The 23665-nt window shown below is 30.5% G+C and overlaps 4 protein-coding genes across 7 annotated transcripts in view; 1 reads left to right on the top strand and 3 right to left on the bottom strand.

Moving 5' to 3' along the window:
- Positions 1-3402, bottom strand: LOC129911358 (uncharacterized). The gene is made up of 4 exons (XM_055989128.1): positions 3202-3402; positions 2931-3058; positions 2261-2852; positions 1-624 (listed from the first exon to the last, which is right to left on the bottom strand). The coding sequence occupies exons 1-4, from the start codon at positions 3283-3285 to the stop codon at positions 232-234; spliced, it is 1197 nt and encodes a 398-aa protein (XP_055845103.1). The 5' UTR covers positions 3286-3402; the 3' UTR covers positions 1-231.
- Positions 3403-6397: 2995 nt separating this feature from the next.
- Positions 6398-7914, top strand: LOC129910107 (germinal-center associated nuclear protein). The gene is made up of 5 exons (XM_055987371.1): positions 6398-6546; positions 6607-6780; positions 6834-6995; positions 7061-7435; positions 7495-7914. The coding sequence occupies exons 1-5, from the start codon at positions 6488-6490 to the stop codon at positions 7772-7774; spliced, it is 1050 nt and encodes a 349-aa protein (XP_055843346.1). The 5' UTR covers positions 6398-6487; the 3' UTR covers positions 7775-7914.
- Positions 7915-11908: 3994 nt separating this feature from the next.
- Positions 11909-13360, bottom strand: LOC129911002 (transcriptional repressor protein YY1). The gene is made up of 2 exons (XM_055988635.1): positions 13172-13360; positions 11909-13104 (listed from the first exon to the last, which is right to left on the bottom strand). The coding sequence occupies exon 2, from the start codon at positions 13075-13077 to the stop codon at positions 12139-12141; it is 939 nt and encodes a 312-aa protein (XP_055844610.1). The 5' UTR covers positions 13078-13104; positions 13172-13360; the 3' UTR covers positions 11909-12138.
- Positions 13361-16718: 3358 nt separating this feature from the next.
- The window catches only part of LOC129909011 (carbonic anhydrase 2), a 52374-nt gene continuing 45427 nt past the window's right edge, over positions 16719-23665 (bottom strand). For 3 of the 4 annotated variants that reach the window (XM_055985922.1, XM_055985924.1, XM_055985921.1), the window contains exons 2-6: positions 20459-20506; positions 20208-20372; positions 19899-20146; positions 19450-19677; positions 16719-17070 (exon numbers count right to left, since the gene is read on the bottom strand). In XM_055985922.1, coding sequence (XP_055841897.1) covers positions 16723-17070; positions 19450-19677; positions 19899-20146; positions 20208-20372; positions 20459-20506 — 1037 coding nt within the window. In that variant the 3' untranslated portion in view covers positions 16719-16722. Of the gene's footprint in view, positions 17071-17704; positions 18041-19449; positions 19678-19898; positions 20147-20207; positions 20373-20458; positions 20507-23665 lie in introns of those variants that run through there. The other variant, XM_055985923.1, reaches the window with a different exon arrangement.

Raw genomic sequence — 23665 nt, 5'->3', positions numbered from 1 at the left:
TTTTTTGTTTTTTTTTTGTTTAATTTATTTTGTACAACAGCAACCATTAAAATAACTCTCGCAAATTTCTCTCACTCGTCTAAGGCATATTTATAACATAAATAAATCACTAGCGTCTAAATGTAAGAAGGAAAAAATCCTAGCAGTTTTAAAAAATGTTTTTTTAATTTTTAGCAGCATTATGGTTAAGTACGTCCAAATGACATACGCAAAAAGTGTAACTCGTAAGGCTTATTCAACTTTAGCTTTTTTGGCTATGTTAAGGCTTGTGCTAATAGAAGAATTTTCTTCTTCTAAAGGTGGTTCAACAAGGGGGCGTTTAACAGTTGTTGTTGAAGGGTCATCTATGGGATTGGCAGTGGTGGTGTTGTCATGTGACGTTATATCGGTTGTAACGTCTGCATTTGTAAACTCTTGAGCGTTAGCCGATGATTGAGGTGTACTTGGCGCCGTTGATTCACCATTTAGCTGTTTTATACTCGCTGATAAATCACGATTTTTGGCGTCCATGTCTTCCAATCGCTTCTTGAGTTCAATAACTTGTGCTTTTAATTCAGCAATTGTCGTCAAACTTTGGTTTAAACGACGAGATTGACTATTCTGTACCTGCAGCATTCTATTTACCTGTACAATGATAGAAAGACAAGCTTAACAACGTTTTATTAGTGGAGTTACTAAAGCTAATAAAGCTGATTTTGATGATCTTTTTTTTCAAACCTCGGTTAATAAAATACTTTAAAGTCTATAGATTAAAAATTGCCGCTGTTGCCGTTTTGATTTTTTAAATTTAATTGAAGATTTTTGTGCACAAAAAATTTTGCTTAAATTTCATAAATTTACTAATGCCAAAAGATTGTCTAGGCAATTAAAGGAAAACAACCAAATGGGACTGAAGGACAATCTTCCATCGTTTAGGCAATAAATGCAATTTTCTCACATATTGACTTCAAACACAAAAAAAAAAATATTTGAATACAACGGCAACATCTGCAATATTTAAATATACATTTTTAAAAAGCTAGAAGCTTATTCATATTTGTTAAACTTTGTTAAAATTAAGTAAATTGAGTGAAGAGTTTTTGAAAAAATGGTTTAAAACTCAGATTTTTGAGAAAAAAAAATTATTGAAAAAATTTAAACATGTGCTTTTTAAAACTTTTTTGTGATATTAAATGCATTTATTTTTCAATTTTTTTTGGCCACATTTATTATGATTTGAAATTATAAGAGGAAATCTCAATATGTATTACAGTTTATGAAAAAATTAAAAAGTATTTCATTTTCGAAGAATTAAAAAAAAAAAATTTAACTGATTTTTTTTTTAGGTTCAACATTTAAATATAAAGTTGTTCTTTATTCATTCAATAGCCTTTATTGTTGAAAGTTAAATATCAAAAGTTTAAAGATCTTAGTTGCCAAAGTCTTTGATAAAATGAATTATTTCAATGCAAAATTCATTTTTTATCAAAAAAAAAACCCATGAAATTGAAGTAATTTTTAATTTTTTTTCCTTTTCCTCTTCGGAATTCCACTGATATTATCTATGGCCAAAAAAAATTTTTTTAAATAAATTCATATTTTACTACGAAAAAGTTTGAAAAAAAATCATTTAAAAATATTTAATAACATTTTTTTTACAAAATTCTGCGTTGAGGACCATTCTTTTAGAAACTCTTGATTAAATTTAGTCGATTTAAAAATTTTACAGACAGAAATGAGATTCTGGCTTTTTTAAAAACATGTATGTAAATATTGTAGGTGTTGCCGTTGTGTTGAAAATACTTTTTTTTGTGTTAGAAGTCAGTTTGTGAGAAAATTGCATTTATCGCTTAAGGCTACACGGTGATTTTTCAATCGCCTAACCAGTCAGTTTGTAAGCAAGAGGGGTGAGGATTTTCCTCTTTTTGACGTTTGTTCCTAGAAAATGTGAATTGGAACGTGATTGGGCACAACACTGTGTAGCCAGGCCCAAACGATGGAAGATTGTCTTTTACTCCCATACATTTTTTTTTTCCTTAAATTACCTAGAGAATCTTTGGTATCGTTTATTTTATGGAATTTAAGCAAAAAAAATGATTTTGTTCAAAATCAATACAGCAACATCGGCAATTTTTAACCTATAGACCTTAAAGTATTTTTAATTAACGAAGTTTGAAAAAAAAAAAATCATCAAAATCAGAGCTGTTCGGCCGGGTTCTCTAATTATTTGCTTTAGTTACTCCACTATATGAGGCATTATTCTATGCAAAAAGACATGTACCTTAACGAATCCCTTTTTGTATTCCTGTTCCATTTTCTTGAAGTAGGCCATTGTTGTACGTGCTTCCTCACAGCATTGCCCACCATCAGCATGCGACATTGCTGTCGGAGGTGCTTCAATAGCCGGAGCCTGGGACGTCTTTGACGTCTGAACAGACAAATGTAAAGGCTCAACTGTCGTTTGATGCAGTCCAAGTAAAATGTTAACTTTATGTCTCATTTGATCGCAACAAACACTCTTCGAGGAGCTACTTGCAATGGCAGTTGTTGTCGAAACTGTTGATGTCGAGCTACTCGAGTACATTGTGTTGCTATCAACAAATGACTTTTTCAACGAATGTGAGATTTTTTCATCGAAATGTTCGATAGCCATCGAAGATATATCTCGCAATTCCTGCAGCACTTCATGCGGACGAAGTGGTTTGGATGTTTTTGAAATCAATCGCAAAATGCGAAATATTTCATCCAAAACACGACCGGGAATAAAACAACACAGATTAAGATCCATGTATTTGGAATAGGTCATTGACAGCATAGAAATGCGCGTTTCTATGCAAGTGAGTATGTCTGCATGACGAGCTAAACAATGATTTCTGAAAAAATACAATCACCATCGATGTTAAATTGCAATGAGTCATAAGGATGGAATGATTTCCATTTAGAAGACATACCTCCTTTCAGACTCCCGACGTGGGAGCAACGCCTTGATCCTCTTTAGGCTGAGTGAGTGTTGTTTTACAACTTTATTGAAACCACAATTTAGAATGTGCTGACAAATCATATCGAGTTTTTTGCAAATCTTATTGACAAACAAACAAAATAAATAAAAAAACATGAGATGTAATTATTTTTATCACCCAGAGAAAAAAACAAAAACAGAAAAACAAAGAAGGAAAAAAAAAAATAAGAGAACGTTGAGACGAGGTAAATTTTTCCGCTTACCAGACGTTTCTTGGCCACTTCTTCGTAGGGCATGAATTCGAAGATTTGTATCAACATCACATTTGGTAAATTGAGTATATTCATTTTGATATTTTAATTAATATATTTGAACTTGTTTAATTGTTGATGCAAAATAAAATATTTTTTTTTTTTAATTTGGCAAAAATGCAAAAATTTATAACTTTACCGACCACAAACAACGGCACTAGAAATAAATACACATATGGAAAAGATAGGGTTGCCATAAGTATATTTTTATTGATGACTTTTGGTTATGGGTGTGTTCATAGTCGTGCGAAATTTTTCTTCAAAAACAAAAACTATCAGAAAACGGATAAACGCGGATCACGCTTAATTTTATAGCCTATTTTCACTAGAGCCCAAATGAGATAATTAATTACGCAAATTATCTCATTTCGAATGTCAAATCACATAGAAAAAAAATTAAATTCGAACGCTGCTGATGCGAAACCATAAATTTTCTAGTCTCCAAAGTCGACAACGAAAATGCTAACGAAAAAATATCATCGAGTATTCAAAATAAAAAAAATTCAAATTAATTTAAAATCAAGAAAAAACTACCGAAAATATTTTTTAACATAAGCCTGGTACGCTGCTCGCGCTAAATTTTAGCTGAGATAAAATTCCCATACAAGTTATCGATAACTTGTATGGGATCCATTTTATCTCGGCTAAAAATTTTCGATAATTTGTATGGGAGCTAAAATTTAGCGCGAGCAGCGTACCAGGCTATAAGAAATAAATGAATTAAAAGTGAAAAAACGTCAAAACTGCTCTTGGAATTAAGAAAAATGAACAGACTAAAAGACTTTATCAAAAGGCTTTTCCAATGTGATGAGATTGAATTTGTATTTAAGCCTGGTACGCTGCTCGCGCTAAATTTTAGCTGAGATAAAATTCCCATACAAGTTATCGATAACTTGTATGGCATCCATTTTATCTCGGCTAAAAATTTTCGATAATTTGTATGGGAGCTAAAATTTAGCGCGAGCAGCGTACCAGGCTTTAGGAATAAAAATAATTTGTTTTACAAACAAACATATAAATGAACAATAAATCGAGAAAAAAGAAATTTTTCGTTCAAGATTTCGTTATGATATCCCGACAAACAATTTTGGTTCTATAAAGCTTTACAGATGCAATTGTTGCTTCTGTAGAGCATTATAGAAGCAAAATTGTTAGTAGGGATTGTATAGAAAATTTCGTTTCCCTTCAGCTGCGTACCAGGCTTAACGAAAAAAATACTATCGAGTATTATGTCAAAGTAATAAAATTACATATAAAAAAATTCAAGAAAAAACATCAGAAACAAAAAAAAATCTTTTCGCTCCAGCTGCATACTTGGCTTAAAAATAAAACAAACTTAATCAAAATAGAAACAAATTTCTATTTTCATATCTTTTTCAATCATATTTATTTACCAGCAAACTAAAGGCTTGGCCACACCGGAGGGTACGCGGTAGCGGTAAGGGTAGCGGCAACGATATTTGTATTAAAAAAATTCCACACCCGAACGTTGATGTGTCAGTTTGGAATTTTTTCCATACAAATACCCGTACCGTTACCTGTACCTCTACCGCGTACCCTCCGGTGTGGCCAAGCCTTAATGCTCTATGTTTCTATTTTCTCCCTATCGACAAACAAAAGCCATCTGTTGACCAGAATAGGAACTAATTTTTGGTTCAATGAAAATGATCCCGATATTTGTTTGTTTTGTTTGCCTGAGCCCAAATGAGATAATTTCGAAAATTAGATCAGTTCAAATTTCAATTTAATTTTTTTTTTTTCTATACGATTTGACATTCGAAATGAAATAATTTACAAGGAGGTGTTTCTTTATTTTTCCGGATAAGAATAGATCGGTGAGATTTCTATTTTCATGAATAAGATGGGGAAATAAAAACAATTAAATAAAAACTTTTGTATTAGGTAATTAATTATTTTTTTTCCCACAATTTTTGTTTACAAGAATTGCTCTAGAACGCATTTTAATTTTGTTTTTGTTGAAAAACTGACAGCTTCTCAATACACATACACACAACTGCGTATGTGTGAAAGAATATTCCAAAAATTGAAGGTCTGATCTGGAATAAAAAGAATGCATTTCAAATATTCCAGAATGGATAAAGAAACAATAGGGGTATTCACGATCCGATGCAACTGGTCTTGTATCATTGCAAAAGTGCAAAAGTGTAAAATCTTACAACACTACAACAACAAAATATATGGATTGAAATTTTACAATGGTCTTGCACTTTTGCAATACCCTAACCCTATTGCAAAATAAAAATACAATGGTGTAAAATTTTTTTGACAGATGGCATCTCGCCGTCGCGTCGCCCATGATGAACAGTTTATCTTTTTTATTCTGTTTATAAGGGTTGTCGCTACTCTTGTCCCGTAATTTAGTTTCTTTTAATGTAAAATAGTTAGTGAAAATTAATTGACCCGAACAAAACAAAGAATTAAATTATAAAAAATGGAAAAAAAGAAGAAGCAACGGTGGAGAAAAAAAAAACATCATGAATTTCATTCATGCTTCAATATTTACTATCGTTCACGATCCATTGTAAAAAAATAAAATTTTACATTTTTACTAGGCTTGTTGCACCAGATCGTGAATACCCCTAATAAAAAAGTTTATCCGGAATATTCCGAGGAATAAAGAAACGCACAAGGCGTGTTCCACGTTTTTAGAATATTCGGAAAAAATAAAGAAACAAATGATCTCATTTGCGCTCTTGTGAAGACAGGCTATTAGGTCACAGTAATTTTTTAGCGACAGATCCAAATGACTGTGGTCATAAATCTGAACGCATCCAATTAGCCAATTAGCGATGAACCATGGTATAAAAAGACAAGGTATGATCATTAGAGCCGCCATCTTACAAAATGGGGTAATAAGGTTTTGACGTTTGGCATTTGGCAAAGTCAAAAGCAAGAACAATTTCCAAGACAAATTTGTTTACAACAACAATTTCAATGGGCTGGGCTGTCAAAACCTTAAGTAGCCATAAGTTTTGACAGTTCTCGATACTGAGTTTTTTCTAATGATCCTACCTTCTCTTTTTATACCATGGCGATGAACAACACTTTTCGGAGTTTCACAACTCCGAATTATATTTCGTTTCGTACTGTACTAGTTTGTTTGACATTACACAGCTGTTCGTTTTTAGCATCTTTCGGAAGTTATATTTTTTTGGCTTCTGGCAAAAAATTTATGAAATTAATTTAAACAAAAAAAATTTAAATAAAAATAATAAAAATGCCAGAGTTTGTCCAAGGGACATGTGAGGAAATGTGTCCAGAACAAGAAGTAAAACTGTAAGTTTCAATCTAAACCTTATTCACACCAAAGTAACTAAACTTTTTATTTAATTTAAGCCGAACAAAAGAAAGATTACTTCATTTCTATGAATGCAAACCTGGCCAAAAGAATGTCCCTGGCATCCTTGTCAAGTCATTTTCCCGCTCAGCGGCCGGGATAAAAATACCTAGAAAAAAAGATCTCCGTACACAACGTTCACTAAACAAGACAGTAGAATACCTTTTAAAAGAGTAAGAAAAAGAACGTCTTTTTCTTTGAATTTCATTCAAGAGTTTCCTTTCAGAATAACACTTGATAAACGAAGACCCTTTAATTATGTCTATGATTTTGTATTCGACCGTCTAAGAGCTATAAGGCAAGAGATTGTTATGCAAAATTATGATGCAAAGGCAACCATAAGACTGTTGGAACCTATGATTATGTTTTTAGCTTACAGTCGTTACAGGTTTGTATAAATATATTTTAAATTTTCTAACTATTACAAAACTTATAATCTGACCTCGATTTAAGATTATGCGAAGAATCAGTTGATAACTTCGATCCAAAGATTTGTGAACAACATTTGCAAGAATGTCTCAAAAGAGTGCTCTGCTGTTATGACGAAATTCATGCAGAATCTGGTTTTGATAAAATGAATTTAAGTGAAATTCGTAGCAGAAATTTTATCGAATCCATCTACCAGTTGTTTAATTTGGGATCAATAGAAGCACTCAAAAGAAGTGCTCATTTGCCTGCGGAAATAAAAACCGATCCTGTATTCGCTGGAGTATATTCTATTGCCCTTAATCATTTTCAGGGAAACTTTTACAAAGTCCTTCAGGGTATAGCTCGTCTTCCTCATATATTATGTGCAATAGCTTCTCTTAAATTACAAATTATAAGAAGGTAATTTGAACTTTGTTATTTAAATACAATTTTCTTTAACATTTTCTTTTTTTTTATAGGCAAGTGTTCTTAATATTTGCTTCCGCCTATAGCAGTAAACAACTTTTGTTGCCAGTAGAATGGCTAAGAAAATTACTTCTTTATAGCAACAAGATCGATGTTGCCGAAGATTGTAAATATTTTGAATTGGAATACTTTTCAGAGAAGGAAGCTATCAGATTTTATAAAAGTGATTTTAAAAACGAGAATGTAGCAATAAAACAAAAACATGAGGCATTCGTTGAAGAGAAGTTAAAGAAAATTTATTTACCAGAAATATTATTGTTGAAAAAACTATGAATTTTATTTACACTCCTTTTTTTAATTTTATGAAAAATTTATTGAATTTTATACTATCATTATATTGATTAAGTTACTTAAAATTGTAAATATTAGGTCTACCTAAACTTTTTTTTTAAATATACAAAATTGAATGTCAATATTCTTTGAGTTTTCCTAACATGCAAAAAGAAAAACCGTAGTTGGTGTTAAAATGTTAAGGGGAAAGGCACTAATAAACCTCTAAAAAAAAGTACATATGAGTATTTCGTGATTAGAAGAAAAAATTCTTTTCAAAGACGCACTCTTTTAAAATAAAAAAAACAGGAAAAGGATTCTAACATGATACAAATTCTGTTTGGTGATAAATTCTGGCAAAAATTTTAAACAAATACAATTTTTTTAATAAATTAAAATTTTGTTTACAATGGGATTGGGAAAAGATGGATTCATTTAAAGAAAACGGACACCAAAACATAACCGTTATAAATGCAAAACAAATATCTCGAGAAAAAAACTGATATTTACTTTGGAATAATTGAATTGTAAACAAAATGATCTAAAACACAAACAAATCATACCATTGTTATGAATTGATAAAATTTATACGAAAATCTTATAACAAGAAAACTACAAGAAGATCAAAATTGTTGAAAAAGAGTTTTGAATGAAATATCTCTTAGCCCAAATTTATCAGAACCAATTAAATTTAAAACAAGAAATTTTAAAATTTGTATGACATTTGACAGATAATTATAATGGAAATTGAATTTAAAAGCTGCGTTCCTTTGGGAGTGGGAACTTTTATCTACTTCTAAGTATGTACTTAAAACTACTTTTGAATTACTTTTGCCATATTGAAAAAATAGTTCAAAGCAGTACTAAACAGTAGATAAATATTCCCAAAGGAACGCAACCAATAATGTCGTTTTCTTTCACTCTATTAAGGAGTACTCTAAATTTTTACTCCTTTCGCTGGAGTGAAAGAACATAATTAGAGTAATTTATTTTTTTGTAATTGTGTGTGTGACAAGGCAAAAATGGATAATTTCCTTGAAAAAAATAGTGATAATAGCCCTAGGGAAAAATTTTATGAATTGAAAAAAAAAAATTAATATTAATAACATAGAAGCATAAAAAGCGTTCGTTGTCTGCTTCTACACGAAGACTCAAGGCGCAGAAATTATCTTCAAATTTCCTTTTGATTTTCGCTTCGGTGCGTCGCGCTCTTCTTCACGTCGTATTCTGTGTATCTTGTGCGTCTACGTTTTCGTGTGGAAGCAGACTATGTATTTTAATTTAAAAAAAAAAAACACCAAAATATACAAACAAAATAAAACAACTCCAGTAGGGTCTATGTGCAACGAAAACTTTTGAATAAATTAAAAACGTTACTATACACGCAAATAATACACAACCGACGAAGCAGACTGCACGACCGACGAAATAAAATAAAGTAGAACAGCAAAAAAAAGAACAAGATAAAAGAGAAACGTCAAAAAGAGTCACAAATTTTTTTTCCGGAGACTCACGGTAGAAAATCTTCATTCCCTTTTTTTCGAACTTTATGTCTCCCTTGCTCTTATGTGCGTTTCACACTTTGCGTCTTCGTGTAGAAGCGGACTTAGTTTTACTTTTAGTATATTTTTCATTATATTTCTGATCGGTTTTTTTCAGCCTAATTAATATACACCCATAGTTTGATCATTGTAAAATAAAAATATCCCATCATCGCAGAAAAAAAATGGGATTTTTTTTTTATCTGGCACAGGATTTTTTTTTTATTGATAAAGAACACTGGCTGTTTTATTCGGTTTTTTAATTTCATTTGGAAAAAGTGAAGAATTAACGAAATGATGGAAGAAATATATATGGCGGAATATAATATAATAGGAAATATATTCATAATGGTTGTTCTTGTTAATAACAAAAGAATTTTAAAGAAAAACTTTTCGCATTTTTCTCTTTTCAAACAAATTTTTAAAATGTCAAACTTCAAATTCATAAGTGTGTGTGCAAATCGGTGTAAATCTGACTAAAAATGTGGAGTAAATCCGGGGTACTCCGTAGTTCTAAAATTACTCCGGAGTAATTTTTTTTTTACACTTTTGTGGCGTCAAAGAACACAAAACCTTCAAAAGTGCAAAAATAAGTACTAAAAGGGTACTCTCATTGGAGTGAAAGAAAACGACATAAGACTTGAACTATGAAATATATATGATTACAATTTTTTTATTCACGCTAGCTTTGAAATAATTTCAGCATATCTCCACTATGGAAAAAGTTGCTAACATCATTTTTAATTTAATTAAAAAAAATATAAAAAATTTATTTTTGAAAATTTAAATAAAGAAATTATTATAAATCGACTGCAGATCGAATGTTTGGTTGTTTGGAAATCAACATAAGAAATTGTTGAAAATGTTTGGGTTTTTCTTATGATTTGGATAAGTAAAAATAAGAAATACATTTTCAACAAAGAATGGTTGTTAAATTGAAAACATTCTTTGGAAATCATGTTCTTTCATTAATATTCTATCCATTAGTGTGGCATTTGGTTTTTAAATCCTATTAAATATCGTTATTTAAAATTTGATCGCTGTAGGGTAGAAGGGGGAGCATTTGCCAATGGGGTACCTTTGCCACCCCAGGTTTTTTTCCTAACCAAAAGAATATTAAATACCGAAAAATCATTTTCTGTTGCACATTTATGATTGAAAACTTTCCACAAAGTTTGACAGCTTTTGGCTGGACACGAAATAAATTAGACGCTTGTGTTAGTTTTTTAATGTTGAGAACCAAGATTTGAAGATACATAACCGTCGTAAATTTTAGATATTTGTCTTGTTAAATTACTTTTTCATACAAATATCTTTTGAAAATTATGTGTACTATGCTGTGTAGAAGTTATTTTTTTACTGTTTAACTTATAAAAAAGTTATAACTAAATTTTTGAAAGATTAGCTTGTGGGGTGCATTTGCCATTTGTTTTTGGGTAGGTTTTGCTCTGGCAAATGCACCCATGGGGTAAATTTGCCAGAAGCGAGCTTCCTCAAAAGAGGATGGCAGGATCCTAAAAAATCAATCAGTTCTTCGTATTTTCAGCTAAAAAGAAGTTTTGTTTATGATTATTGGTTTTATTTGTATTAACTTTGATATTTAGGTAACTGGCAATCCCTCCCCACCACCGTGGCAAAGCCTCCCACATGGGGAGGCTTTGCCACATCACTTTTCGTTTTTTTGAATAAATTATTAAAAATAGAAACAATTAATATATCAACATGAAAAAAATATTTAAGTGAAGATAATAAAGTCAATAATAATATCAGATAAAAAAAAAATTAAAACAAACGTAAGAACTTTGCGTTAAGTCAATTTTCCTAAATCCTGGCAAATCCACCCCCTTCTACCCTAATGTAATGAATGATGATATAATCATCAACTAAAAATTGTACTATATATTAGAAGAGTACAGTACAGTATTATGGCGGCGCACAGGGGTTATGTATTTCGATGCGTGAATCCGATGTCCGTTTGAGCCGTTTAGGCCCGAGTTTTGTGTAATTGCAAGTATTTTTCAATTTTTACTTGCGATATATAGGTAGGTACTATAGGGAAAGTTTAGCATTCGTAAATAAAAATTATTTTTTTTTTTAAACGGCTCTAACGATTTTCGAAATTTTTTTTCTAAAAATTCCTTTTTATATAATAAATAAAATTGCATACTTGGTTTGTTTTTTTTTTGTAAAAGATCATTTGAAACGTCGTTTAATAAATTATAAAAACAGATTTTATTTTTTGTTTTTTTAAATTGCTAATTTAAATTTTCCCTAATTTTCTTGAATACAAATTGCTTTAACATTAGAGTTACTTTAAGCATAAGAGCAAGTACGTGCGACCCCAGTCGTGCATATTACATGTTTATTTAAGTAATATGTAATACAAAATCAACAATAAAGAGCAAAAAGACGCAAGCATGCGGGTCTGATGTAAAAAGTGTTGGTAATTCTTTTCAAGTCAAATAAAAATTAAAAATAAAGAATAAAAAAAATTTGAAAAAGAAATAGGTACATAGGTATGTGCATGATTTTCCTTCACAAAAATAGGTTTAAAAAAGTAACGAAGATTTTGAATTGAATAAACACTCAATTTGTTAAAAAAATAGAAATAATTTAATGCAACTTCTTTACAAAACATAAATAATAATTCAATACAAGTTATTGGATAAAACCTGAACAATAAATACTTCAAACCAAATCTAGTTCGAATAGTTAACAGAAAAAGAAAACATAACAAAATTCACAAGCTTATATAAATCAATAATTAAAAAAAATAATAAAAATCAAATATATGTACATAAGTACCTACTTGCTTCAATTACATCATTATTTATCTGAATCTTTGAATTTGTAAGCATTCTTCAAATGAATCAATTGATGCGATTTTAAATTAGTCGATTGAGCAAATCTCTTTGTACATCCATCAAACGTACATGCAAATGGTCGATAGCCAGTATGAATACGTGCATGAGTTCGAAGATTAAAGTCCAACGAAAAACGTTTGCCACATCCTTCAAAGGTGCATTGAAATGGCTTATCTCCAGTGTGCACCACCAGATGGCGATTCAATTTGGAATTATCGATAAAAGCTTTGCCACACTCGGCACATACTTTTGTTTTGGGGCCATGAGTGTGCATATGCTTACGTAGACTTGAAATGCTTTTAAAGACTTTTGGACAATTTTCGAATGTGCACAAATAACCGACCACATTTGGTTGGTCAAGACAATGTTGGGAAATGTGTTGGCGTAGTTTTGTAACGTCTTTGAACAACATTCGGCATGATTTTATAGTGCATTTGATGCTTGGTAAATTATTTTCATGTGATTGGTCGGATATTTCAAAGTTTTGCTCTACTTGGGGTTCTTGTTTGATCTTTCTTGGCTTTCGTTTGACGGTGGGTTCTGTAACTTCGTGGTCAGATTGATCGGAATCATCTTGAACCCACATTACAACTTTAAATTCCGATTCAATTGTTTTGATGCAGACTTCTTTCTGACACCAACGTTTTGCAGGCTTTTTAACATGATCATTGTATTTTGGGATCTTCGGCGGAGTTGATAGAACATTTTGAGCTTGTTGTTCTCCAACAGCTTCGGTTAGAACTTCAACGTCGTTTGCAAAGTTTGCATTTTGAGAATCTTCTTTGCAATCATAGACTAAAAAGTTTTCAGCATCAACACATAATGGAATATCGTCTTCGGTAAAGAAAACCAATTCATTTTCTTGTAGATCGTGTGATTTTGAAAGCAGCTTTTGATCCATTTTAGCAATGGCTAAAGAATTTACCGACTATGGAAATATTTTTCTAAAATGTTGGCATTTCTAAGAAAATAAAAGGTAGTACAGAGGTACTCACTCTGACAAATTTTGTGTAGTTTTTGTTCCAACAAACTTTCACTATTCTTGAAACAGGGTGTTTTCTATTGATTGTTTATTTATTATTTATAGATAAATTATACAGTTATTTATATATTTGAAAATATTGTTTATTTAAATATGGCGCAAAATATGGCCGAATTTGGAATTTCCTTTAAAAAACAAGATGGATGTGATTTCTGAATTTAAAATTTAAATTTGTTTGTGACGAAGGAGTACATACATATTACGCCGTTAGCTGTTAGCTGCTAGCGGAATATGGCCGTGTTCATAAATGCAACTTTTTGTCTGTTTGGGTGCATTCAGCCATAACAATCTAATTCATATATGATGGTAATAAGTCAACGTTTACATTGGACGATTTTTGAAATGAGGATTTCTTTGTTCTTGTTTCAGTGAGAATTATGCTAAGTAAAGCATTTTCCATACAAAATTTCGTTAGCGAAATCCTGAACGGAAAATTTCGTTTTGCTTTTCGTTTTTCAGTATGCAGCTCTAGTGAAAAATTGGAGAGTTTTCGCTCATTTGTCACTTTTTACTGTCCTGTCCTTTTTTTTTACTCCAAGAGCAGTGTTGACGGTTTTTTTCATTTATTTCTTGCTTTAAAAATTATTTTCTGTTGATTTTTCTTGGTTTTAAATTGATTTTGAATTTTTTTATTTTGACTTTGACAGAATACTCGATGATATTTTTTCGTTAGCATGTTTGTTGTCGACTTTAGAGACTTGAAAATTTTTCGTTTCGCATCAGCAGTGTACTAGGCTTTAACTCATAAATTTTGAATTTGAAACAATTAGCTTTATAGGGATGTAACCGAATCTGTCAAATCCAAATCTGACAGCTCCCACTTTGATGAACATGACAAATACAAATTTTAAATTTAATATAACACGGGTTTTAAATTAATTTTCGTATAAATTTATTAGCTAAATTGTTGCTGACTGTTTAGACTCTTGTTAAATTGATTATTTTGTTAAAAAACATAACTTTATAGGTAGTTTCCAAAAATGTTTTCAAATAGAAAAACAAATGTCAGGATCCAAGCTCTTCTTTCTTGTTCCATCTTCATATTCAAGCAAAATTATATTAAAAAACATAAAATTGATAATTTTCCAGCAGTTTTATGGAGTAATTTGTTCATACCTACCAAGGAGAGCATAAAAGAAAAGGAATTTTAGTTACTTTTCAACAACTTCAATAGGGTCTTCCAAAGATATTTTCCAAAACTTACAGTTTCAGTTAAAAAAAACTTAAAGCTTGTTTTCAAAATACAGTCTTATAAGATAATTTCGAAAATTAGGTCAGTTCGAATTCAAATTGAATAATTTCATATTCGACATCCAAAAAGAGATAATTTGCAAAATTATGTAAATAAATTATTTAAAAAATACTATCAGTTTATAGGATATTGTTATACAGACAGAAACTAGTATAACGATCTTCTTCTGGCACTTCTCACTTCATCCACCTTTTACCCATAATTACTTAACGCTTCTTAAAACATATGTTGTTTATCTTAATGAGTAAAACACCCCAGTTCCGTTTGGTAACAATTTTAATAAAATATTTCAAGCATTAACAAATTAATTATTTTTAAATTTCGAATAAAGAAGAAATCTTTGCAAATGAAAAAAAATATTAAATGTGATGAAATTTATCTAAATTAAAAAATATTGAATGATAAAAATACCTGAAGCATGGAATTATTAAAATATTAAATAACTTCTAAAATAAAACATCAATATTATTTTCTTAGATAAAAATAAGATTATGTTAAACGTCGATTGAAAGAGGATATGATTTTTTTTCAAATTCATTACACTCAATAACAAATAGTAAAAACGACAAAAACAATTACTGCCCACAACAAATCAATGTTTGTTGTTGTTGGACTGAAATTTCGCCTTTTAGCGTGAAATGGTATGCTATGACTATGGTTTTGCCCTTGCGGAACAGTTGAATCATTTATTTTCGGCGGTGGTGGTTTAGCACGCCCTGGAATGCTAATAATTGGAATTGGAGCCGACTTAACATGATTTCCTCCCATTCCAAAGTTTTTTTGAACGATTCGTCCATTAAGCGGTTGTATGGGACGATTATTGTGCGTAATTAATTCTCCATTATGAGTGTAAAGTTGACGAAAACTGTCAAGCTGTAATTTAAAAATTTTAAAATATTTATTAAATAATATTATTTTAAATTATATTACATATTACACAATCATAAATGTAAGTGCACCCAAAATTTTACCCATAAAGATGGAATCCTAAATCAAATTTAAGGAGTTTTTAAATTAAATAAATGTAAATAATAATCACAAATTCGTATCAATGTTGATTGTTCTCTTAACAATTTTTCTTTTAATTACCGATTTTTAAAGTTTGCCAAGTAAACAATCAAAATTTTATTGATACGAATTTGAACCCAAACTTTAGAACTTGGTACACTTTTACATCTCAGTACTTTTTGTGCCAGCATAATTTCAACATAGGAGAACTTGCCTCTTTTTTTAACAGTAATGTTTTTGTTGTGATTTCACTACTTTTTGTAAGGTGTGGCTATAGAATTGAAAATCTCTGCATTTGATGAGAATTCAGTGAGAATGGGCGGTTGCCACGCCACCTGATTTAAATTCTCAGATTTTAATTTTTTTCCTTTGTATACACTACCATTCTACCAAATTTCAAGATTCTACGATAATCAGAAGTGCTCTATAATATTTGATGAAAATTCAGTGGAAATAGGCGGATGCCACGCCCCGTGAATTGAAAATCTCAAATTTTCGATTTTTTCCTTTGTATTCACCACAAGTCCTATCACCGTGTAAAATTTCAAGTTTCTACGATAGCGGGAAGTTCACCAAAATTTTGATGATCTGTCGTGAGTGAGTTAATGAGTGAGTGAGTAAGTCAGTCAGTAAGTTACGGTTTTTGCAATTTTTGTAGCCCTATATCTCAGAAACTACTCATCGTAAGAAGCTGAAATTTTGTGAGGAATTTGGTTTTGACCAGCTCAACAAATGTAGTGAGTTTGAAATTTCTAGCATCTTTGGTGTGGAAGTTAGAGGGGGTCGAAAATGGCATGAGTTGTTTCCTGTAAATAAGGGTGTAGTGCCAAAGTTGCTTTTTTTTTTCGGCTGGGTACTACCGTGCCCCTTGATTAAAACAAAACAACGAGAGTAGAGTTTTCTTTTAACTTAATATACCTTTATCCATAATCACTTTACGCTTCTTAAACCATAATGTTCTTTATCTTAATTAGTAAAACACTCCAGTTCCGTTTGGTAACAATTTTATAGAATATTTCAAACATTAACAACAAATTTCGAATAAAGAAGAAATCTTTGCAAATGAAAAAAAATATTAAATGTGATGAAAATTTATCTAAATTAAAAAATATTAAATGATAAAAATACATGAAACATGGAATTATTAAAATATTAAATAACTAACTAATCAATATTATTTTCTTAGATAAAAATAAGATTATGTTAAACGTCGATTGAAAGAGGATGTGATTTTTTCATTACACTCAATAAAAAATAGTAAAAACGACAAAAACAATTACGGCCCACAACAAATCAATGTTTGTTGTTGTTGGACTGAAATTTCGCCTTTTAGCGTGAAATGGTATGCTATGGCTATGGTTTTGCCCTTGCGGAAAAGATGAATCATTTTTTTTCGGCGGAGGCGGTTTAGTATCTCCTGGATTGATAAAATTTGGAATTGGAGCTGACGCAACATGATTTCCTCCCATTCCAAAGGGATTATAGGGTACAAAGTTTTTTTGAACGATTCGTCCATTTAGCGGTTGTATGGGACGATTATTGTGCGTAATTAATTCTCCATCATGAGTGTAAAGTTGACGAAAACTGTCAAGCTGTAATTTAAAAATTTACAAATATATTAATTAATGTTACTTTAAATTATACTATAAATGTAAGTGCACCCAAAATTTTACCCATAACAATCGAATTCTAAATCAAATCTTATGAGTTTTTAAATAAAATAAAATGTTGCTTTGGCAATGTCGGTTATTGAAAAAAAGTTATTATACAAAAAGTCAAAAAGTGAAAATTGTCAAACTCATTTTGTGACAGTTTTTCCGACCACAAAATAGGATATAATGATGCAGAAAGCTTATTTTTTTGTTTAAAAAGCATTTTTTGTAGTTTTTTTCCATAAACAAATAGCGCTAAAAAAAAGAAAGAAAATTTTTGTACTTATGTAAATTTCCCACTTTTTCACTTTTTAGGTCATTGTAGTTAAGGCATAAAACTTGAAAAGACTTTGATGAAAACTAAACCTTGGTTAGATGATAATTTATTAAAATATCCAGGCATATCGGTTAGATTTTTGTCTAAAATTTTAATGGTTAACTTAATAAAAAAAATAATGTAAAATAATAATAAAAATAAAACAACTAATTGAGTTTTTTTTTAACTTAATATATATTAGGACAATAAACATAATTACAAATAATAAAAATAATACATTGTATTATTAATAATAATAATTAAACAATTGCTAATACTTTTTTGTTTGGCTTATTTTTATGTTGTCATTTTTTTTTACAGATTTCTTAAAATCAAATTAAAAACTAAAACAAAACATAAAGGTAAAATCTCTGAAATTGTTGTTGCTTTGCTAACACTAAAGAAATCATAATCACTATTACTTGATGGTACACTTTTGTTATTTATACGATCACTATAGGATTTATAGTTTATTTGTGGTTCCCGATTTACAGTATTTCTCCAAACAACTCTATTGTTTAATGGTTGAATTGGTCGGAAATTATGTGTAAGTGGTTCTCCAGCATGGTTATAGATGTGACGAAATTTTTCAATCTAAGAGAAAAAAAAAATAAATAAACGAAAAATAAACAAAAAAATAAATAAATAATATTTTAAACAAATGAAAATAAAATAAATTTTAATAAAATACAAATTGCAAATAAAAATTAATAAAAAAAAGATAATCAAAAATAAAAATAAATGCTGTGGAATGCTACTCGATAGCAGAACTAAACTTTACTGCATGTTTGAACCAGAGTTGAACCACAGGTCATATGTAAACGTAAACAAAGGCCAAATGAACTTTGTTGGAATAACTATGGCTCTAAATGACCGATTTCGGTGGATAAGCTGCGGTTAAACTATGGTAAAGTGATAAACTTGGTTATTTTAATATACAATGACAATTAAACCGGAGCTACAGCTATAATGCTGATTTTAAAATACCAATGTTGTTAAAAAACGCCAAGAAATGGCAACGGAAATAATTTTTGACGCTCAAATTGTGCGTTAGCCATCGTTCTATTTATTATTCCCAGCTCTGCGTAGGAAGTTTAAACTCCACTTTTGGTTAGAAGTTGTTCCACATTAACAAAGACCGACACGACAAAAACCGCCGCTGACAGAAATTCAACATCTGAATGTCAAAATTCGGGTTTGGATTTTTTTTGTCTGGTTTTTTGTCGGCGCACCCTAAATCGATTTCAAGTTTTAAGTTTAAGTTATGTTATGTTTTCGGAACCATGGACTTGCGTTTGTAAAGACGGAATATTTACAACGTCAGAAATATCAATGTTGTTTTTTTTTTAGAAAATATATAGCTTCCATATTTAATATTCTTTAAAAAGTCAATCCGCAGATTGAGCTAAATTTAAGCTCACATACGAAACTGTCAATTTAAGAATTTCAGCCAAGTTGTGCGAAGTTTCAGTGTGCAAATGTATGAACTTAACCAAAAATTTGAACTCAGTTTAAGATTCAGTTGAAGCTTACTTTGTTTAATCCTTCGCTGAGAAAGAAGGGGTATAGTTTGGTCTTCTCCGTCGCATTCATCTTGTATGAGTGGATTTAATGCGTATTTTTAAGAGCTGTTACAGTATCGAAAAAGGGGTTTAATAAACTATCAACACATCAACTTATATGGCTAATGAACACGTCCTTAGCAGAGCAATGTAAAGGAAAACCAACTAAACTCTAACCTGGTTACACTTTAAGTGGAATCATGATTTGTGGGAGCAAGACTGAAACCGAAAAAGAATTAAAAATCTTTAGAACTCATGACATACGCCATCTACTGTGGCATATTATAAACTTATGACATATTTGGCCGTCTAGCGACCCAACATTCCTGAATTCCTCCATCACCTAAAACTAATATAAACCACATCTATATTTTTCAAAGAGATCTCCAATTCGTGCTATGACATCATTTGATACTTTTAGACAAACTTTTGTTTAATTACCTGTGATCGGGAAATCATGACTGGCTCCTCGAAATCAATCCAAATCACCTCCTCACTGCAAGGAGGTGTTGTTAATGAGCCGACATATGTGAAATACTTTTCGTATTCTGTGCTGCCTAGATTGTGGAGAGATGGTGCACCTATAAATGGCACATGACGATCTGGTTCTTGCAATGAAGTAAGAAGGAATGCCAAGTCAGCATAGAAAGGATTATCCTCTTCCATTAGCTTTGAGAGAGGAAATAAAAAAAAAATTGTAAAGAAAATCGAGTTATTTCTGATTTCAACAAGAGATATAATAATTTATAACAGTTATAACAGTTTATTAGATTAAAAACTGGGAAAATCAACCTGCTTCTTAAGTAAGAGGTAAGACTGAAATATTTCTCTTATTGCCATAAACTGTTATAAATTAAAATGTCTTCCTTTGATTTTATCCCAAAACTTACATAATAGAAAAATGCCAAAACTGCAACACCCTCACTATGTCCAACTGCACTATCAAAATCACCATATTTTGTATTGTAAAACACCATATGCAATTCAGCTGGGAAACTTTGATTGTTTATCCGATCTTCACTACCGTAAGTGTCATTGTCGCCCCAATGGAAATGCAATTGCGCGAAACGAAATGTTCCGTTTAAAGGTCCGCCGCTTATAGTTGGTTCTTCATCTTCATAATCCAAATGTACAATAACTTAAAAAAGAAAATCGACTTTAAGAAAATTTCAAAAATGAAAAATTCCATATGTTCTAACCTGTATGTCCATTATTTAATAAATCACCAGAGAGAGGTTTCTCATCAAAACGTTTGAGCTGAAGATCGTTAAAACTTATTTGTTCGACGTTTAACAAATCTATGTTAATTGGGCTTTGATATTTTCCACTGCAACCATTGTATTGTTCGCCCCAATGATCTGGTCCTAAAAAAAAAGATTTATTTTTAGTTAAGTAAAAAAAAAATATTAAATGGCTACATTAACAGCAAGTTGTAACAAGGATTGCTTACCCATTGTTCCATCATAAGAAAAATCTTGAGCATTTGTGGTCCTGAGATCTGAAAATAATAAACAAAATTAGGGGGTTTATTTAATTGTCAAAAATAAAACTATAACAGAGAGTATGCAATTTTATAGCCTTATGCGGTCTGATAACGAATTCAAAAGTCTGGAAGCTTTAAATTACACCCTTAAATGGTTTTCGGGAGGTTACAAATTGCGAGTTTTCCAATCAATGTGAGTCGGCTTAATTGACACAAATTCATATTCCCCTAAGCATAAAGTCAATCTTGACGATGCTACAAATAGAACTCAAAATATAAGGTTTTTAAAAAAACCATATCGGCACTACTTTGGAGAGTTCTGAATTAAAAAAAAAAAAAACGAACAAAAAATTATACAGAAAAGTCTCCAAAACAAAGCCGCTCAAACAGCTTATATCTTGATTTCTTCAGGCTTAGGGGAAATATCAGAGCATCAGTGTTTATATTCAGAAAGTGAATTTGTGTCAATTTAACCTACTGTATGATAACATGCACTTATACCTCAAGGACAACAACACACATATGATTTCTTTAAGCGACTTTCGAGTTGGGGTGGACATTCTAACCTGATCTGATACGTATGTACATTAAGCACATAACAAGCTTAGAACCATGAAAACAAGAACGTGCGACCCAGATTATTTTTTATATCAGAGTTTTTAAATTAAGGTTTTCGGTACCTACTATTTTTCACTATTCGCACTGATTGAATTTGAATCCAACAAGTAGCAATTAATCATCGCAGTCATCCTACCTATATGATTAAAGATACTTCACCTTCATTATGATTATATGTTCCACTTGACATCACGCCCTCAAAAATACGTTTTCATTTAGCACCTACATTAATAAATTATCAACCAGTCGTACCACACGTACGGTTTCTATTTGTATGGCGACTGATTGCGAGTTAGATTAAACTTATGTATTTTAAATGTCATCTGATCATTCATGCAGAAGACTTGGTCTTTTTTTTATCTTTTTACTTGCGATATAGGTACTATAGGGCAAGTTTAGGATTCGTAAAAAAAATCGAACTCGAGATAACAATTTTACATGACATTACGATGATGGAGAATGCCAAAAAAGTGGGTCCGGCAATTCTGTCTGTCTGTCCGTCTGTCTGTCTGTCTGTCTGTCTGTCTGTATGTACCTCGAGCTACAGCCTAAACTATTCGAGTGATTTTGTTCAAACTTGGTAGTTAACAGTTTTGGGTGATTCCCTAGAGGACAAATTCGAATTTTTTTTTTAGGACCAAAACTAACGGTACCTGTCATATAACGGAAATAGAAAAGTTAATTTTTTTCAAAAACGGCTCTAACGATTTTGATTAAAATTTTTGAGTGTAGTATTACACATAAGAGCCAACTTTCGAAATAAAAAAAATATTTTTTTTACCTTTATTAACGGTACCTGTCATAGAACGGTTTTTTTGATTTATGAATATCTCGTTCAAGACCACCCCGATTTCAACGAAAATTTTTATACAAAAGCGTTTAGGTGAAGGTGATATTAAAATTTTATAAAAATTTCAAAAAACTCATTTTTGGATTTTTAAAAAATATTTCAAAATTTTTTTTTGAAAAATCAATTTTTTGAAAACGGGTTTATGAAAAATTTTGAAATTTCGTTTTTATGCGTAAATAAATTATTTCTTCAAAATGGCATACCAACTTTTTTTTTGAAAAATGTTAGAAAATTTTTATATATAAAAAATTATTTTTTTAAAAAACGGCTCTAACGATTTTCGAAAATTTATTTCTAAAAATTCCTTTTTATATAAGAAGTAAACATGCATACTTGGTTTTTTGTGAAAGGTCATTTAAAACTATATTTAATTAATTATAAAAACAGATTTTATTTTTTTTAATTTCTTGAAAATATCAAATTTTTAATTTTTTTAATTTTCTTGAATAAAAAGCTTTAACATTAGAGTAACTTTAAGCATAAGAGCAAGTACGTGCGACCCCAGTCGTGCATTTTATTTTATTAGACCTGGTGGACCAATGAACCAGAAAATTTTCAGGTAATTGAAGCTTTAACGTTTAATAGAGGTAGCGAAATGTTTTTTTTTATTTTTTACTTTCGAACTCATTGATCGATGACTACCTATGAATAGTACCTCACCCAACGCGTATTTTTTTTTTATTTCTGCACACAACAGAAGCTGATGTCAATAAACCATTAACACGCGGTCGTATTTTCATTGTACCGAATTGATTCTGTACGAAATGTATCTTAATTGTGTGGAATCTCTGAGGTGGAACACACATTCTTTGGTTTAATTACCCAATATACCCATTATAGGTATGTATGTAGACCTACTCTCATAATGTAATTGGTGAAAATTTTGTATTCACTAATTAAAACGGTTTTTGTGTGAAAATCGTGCAATTTGAGTAAATAAACATGATGTGTGCTTTTGTAATGAGTTAATTCTATTCAATTAAATGTTAAATTAGATTACACAACAAAATGTAATTGTGTTTATGAAATACACACAAAAAATGACTTGTCTCCTGTCAAAGCTTTTGAACAGATACAAGCATTTGATAAAAACAAATTGTTGATAAATCAATTATACTGATTTTAAAATAGTAATTAAATTTGAAAAACAAAAATTAAAAATATATTCAAAAGTGATGGTTGGAATGTGGTCAACACATTGCTCAATTTTTATCAGACCTACTCGAGATCATACTTCTGCTTCCACGAAATTTTATTTTGAAAAGTATCCATATTTTTCAATGATGTTGTTGTTGATGCAACGCCTTATAATATTGAATATCGGATAGGGGAGAAGGGGGTACATTTGACATTTAGTTTTTAAAGGTCTGTATTTTCGAAAACTGTTGATGTTTTCCAACGTTTTGTTTTTTATTTGATTTATTGACTATTCAAGATTATACTAACAGTAAATTTTTTAGTTTTACAACATTTCAACATTTAAAAAAATAATGTTTTCTAAAAAAAGTCATTTTGTCAAAAGTGCCCCGGGACCGGGGCACATTTGACTTTAAAAGGGGTACAATTGACAATGGTGGATTAAACCCCACATTGTGTGCATTATGTTTTAAAAACTATCATCGGATCTTGCTCGTCTATTGTTTGATTAGAAAAAAATACATTTTTGGTTTTAAACAATCTACTAAACAATATAACGAAAAATATAA

This window comes from Episyrphus balteatus, chromosome 2 (assembly GCF_945859705.1).
Source record: "Episyrphus balteatus chromosome 2, idEpiBalt1.1, whole genome shotgun sequence".
NCBI lineage: Eukaryota > Metazoa > Arthropoda > Insecta > Diptera > Syrphidae > Episyrphus > Episyrphus balteatus.
The sequence above is the reverse complement of the archived record's forward strand: the minus strand, read 5'-3'. Positions and strand labels throughout refer to the sequence as shown.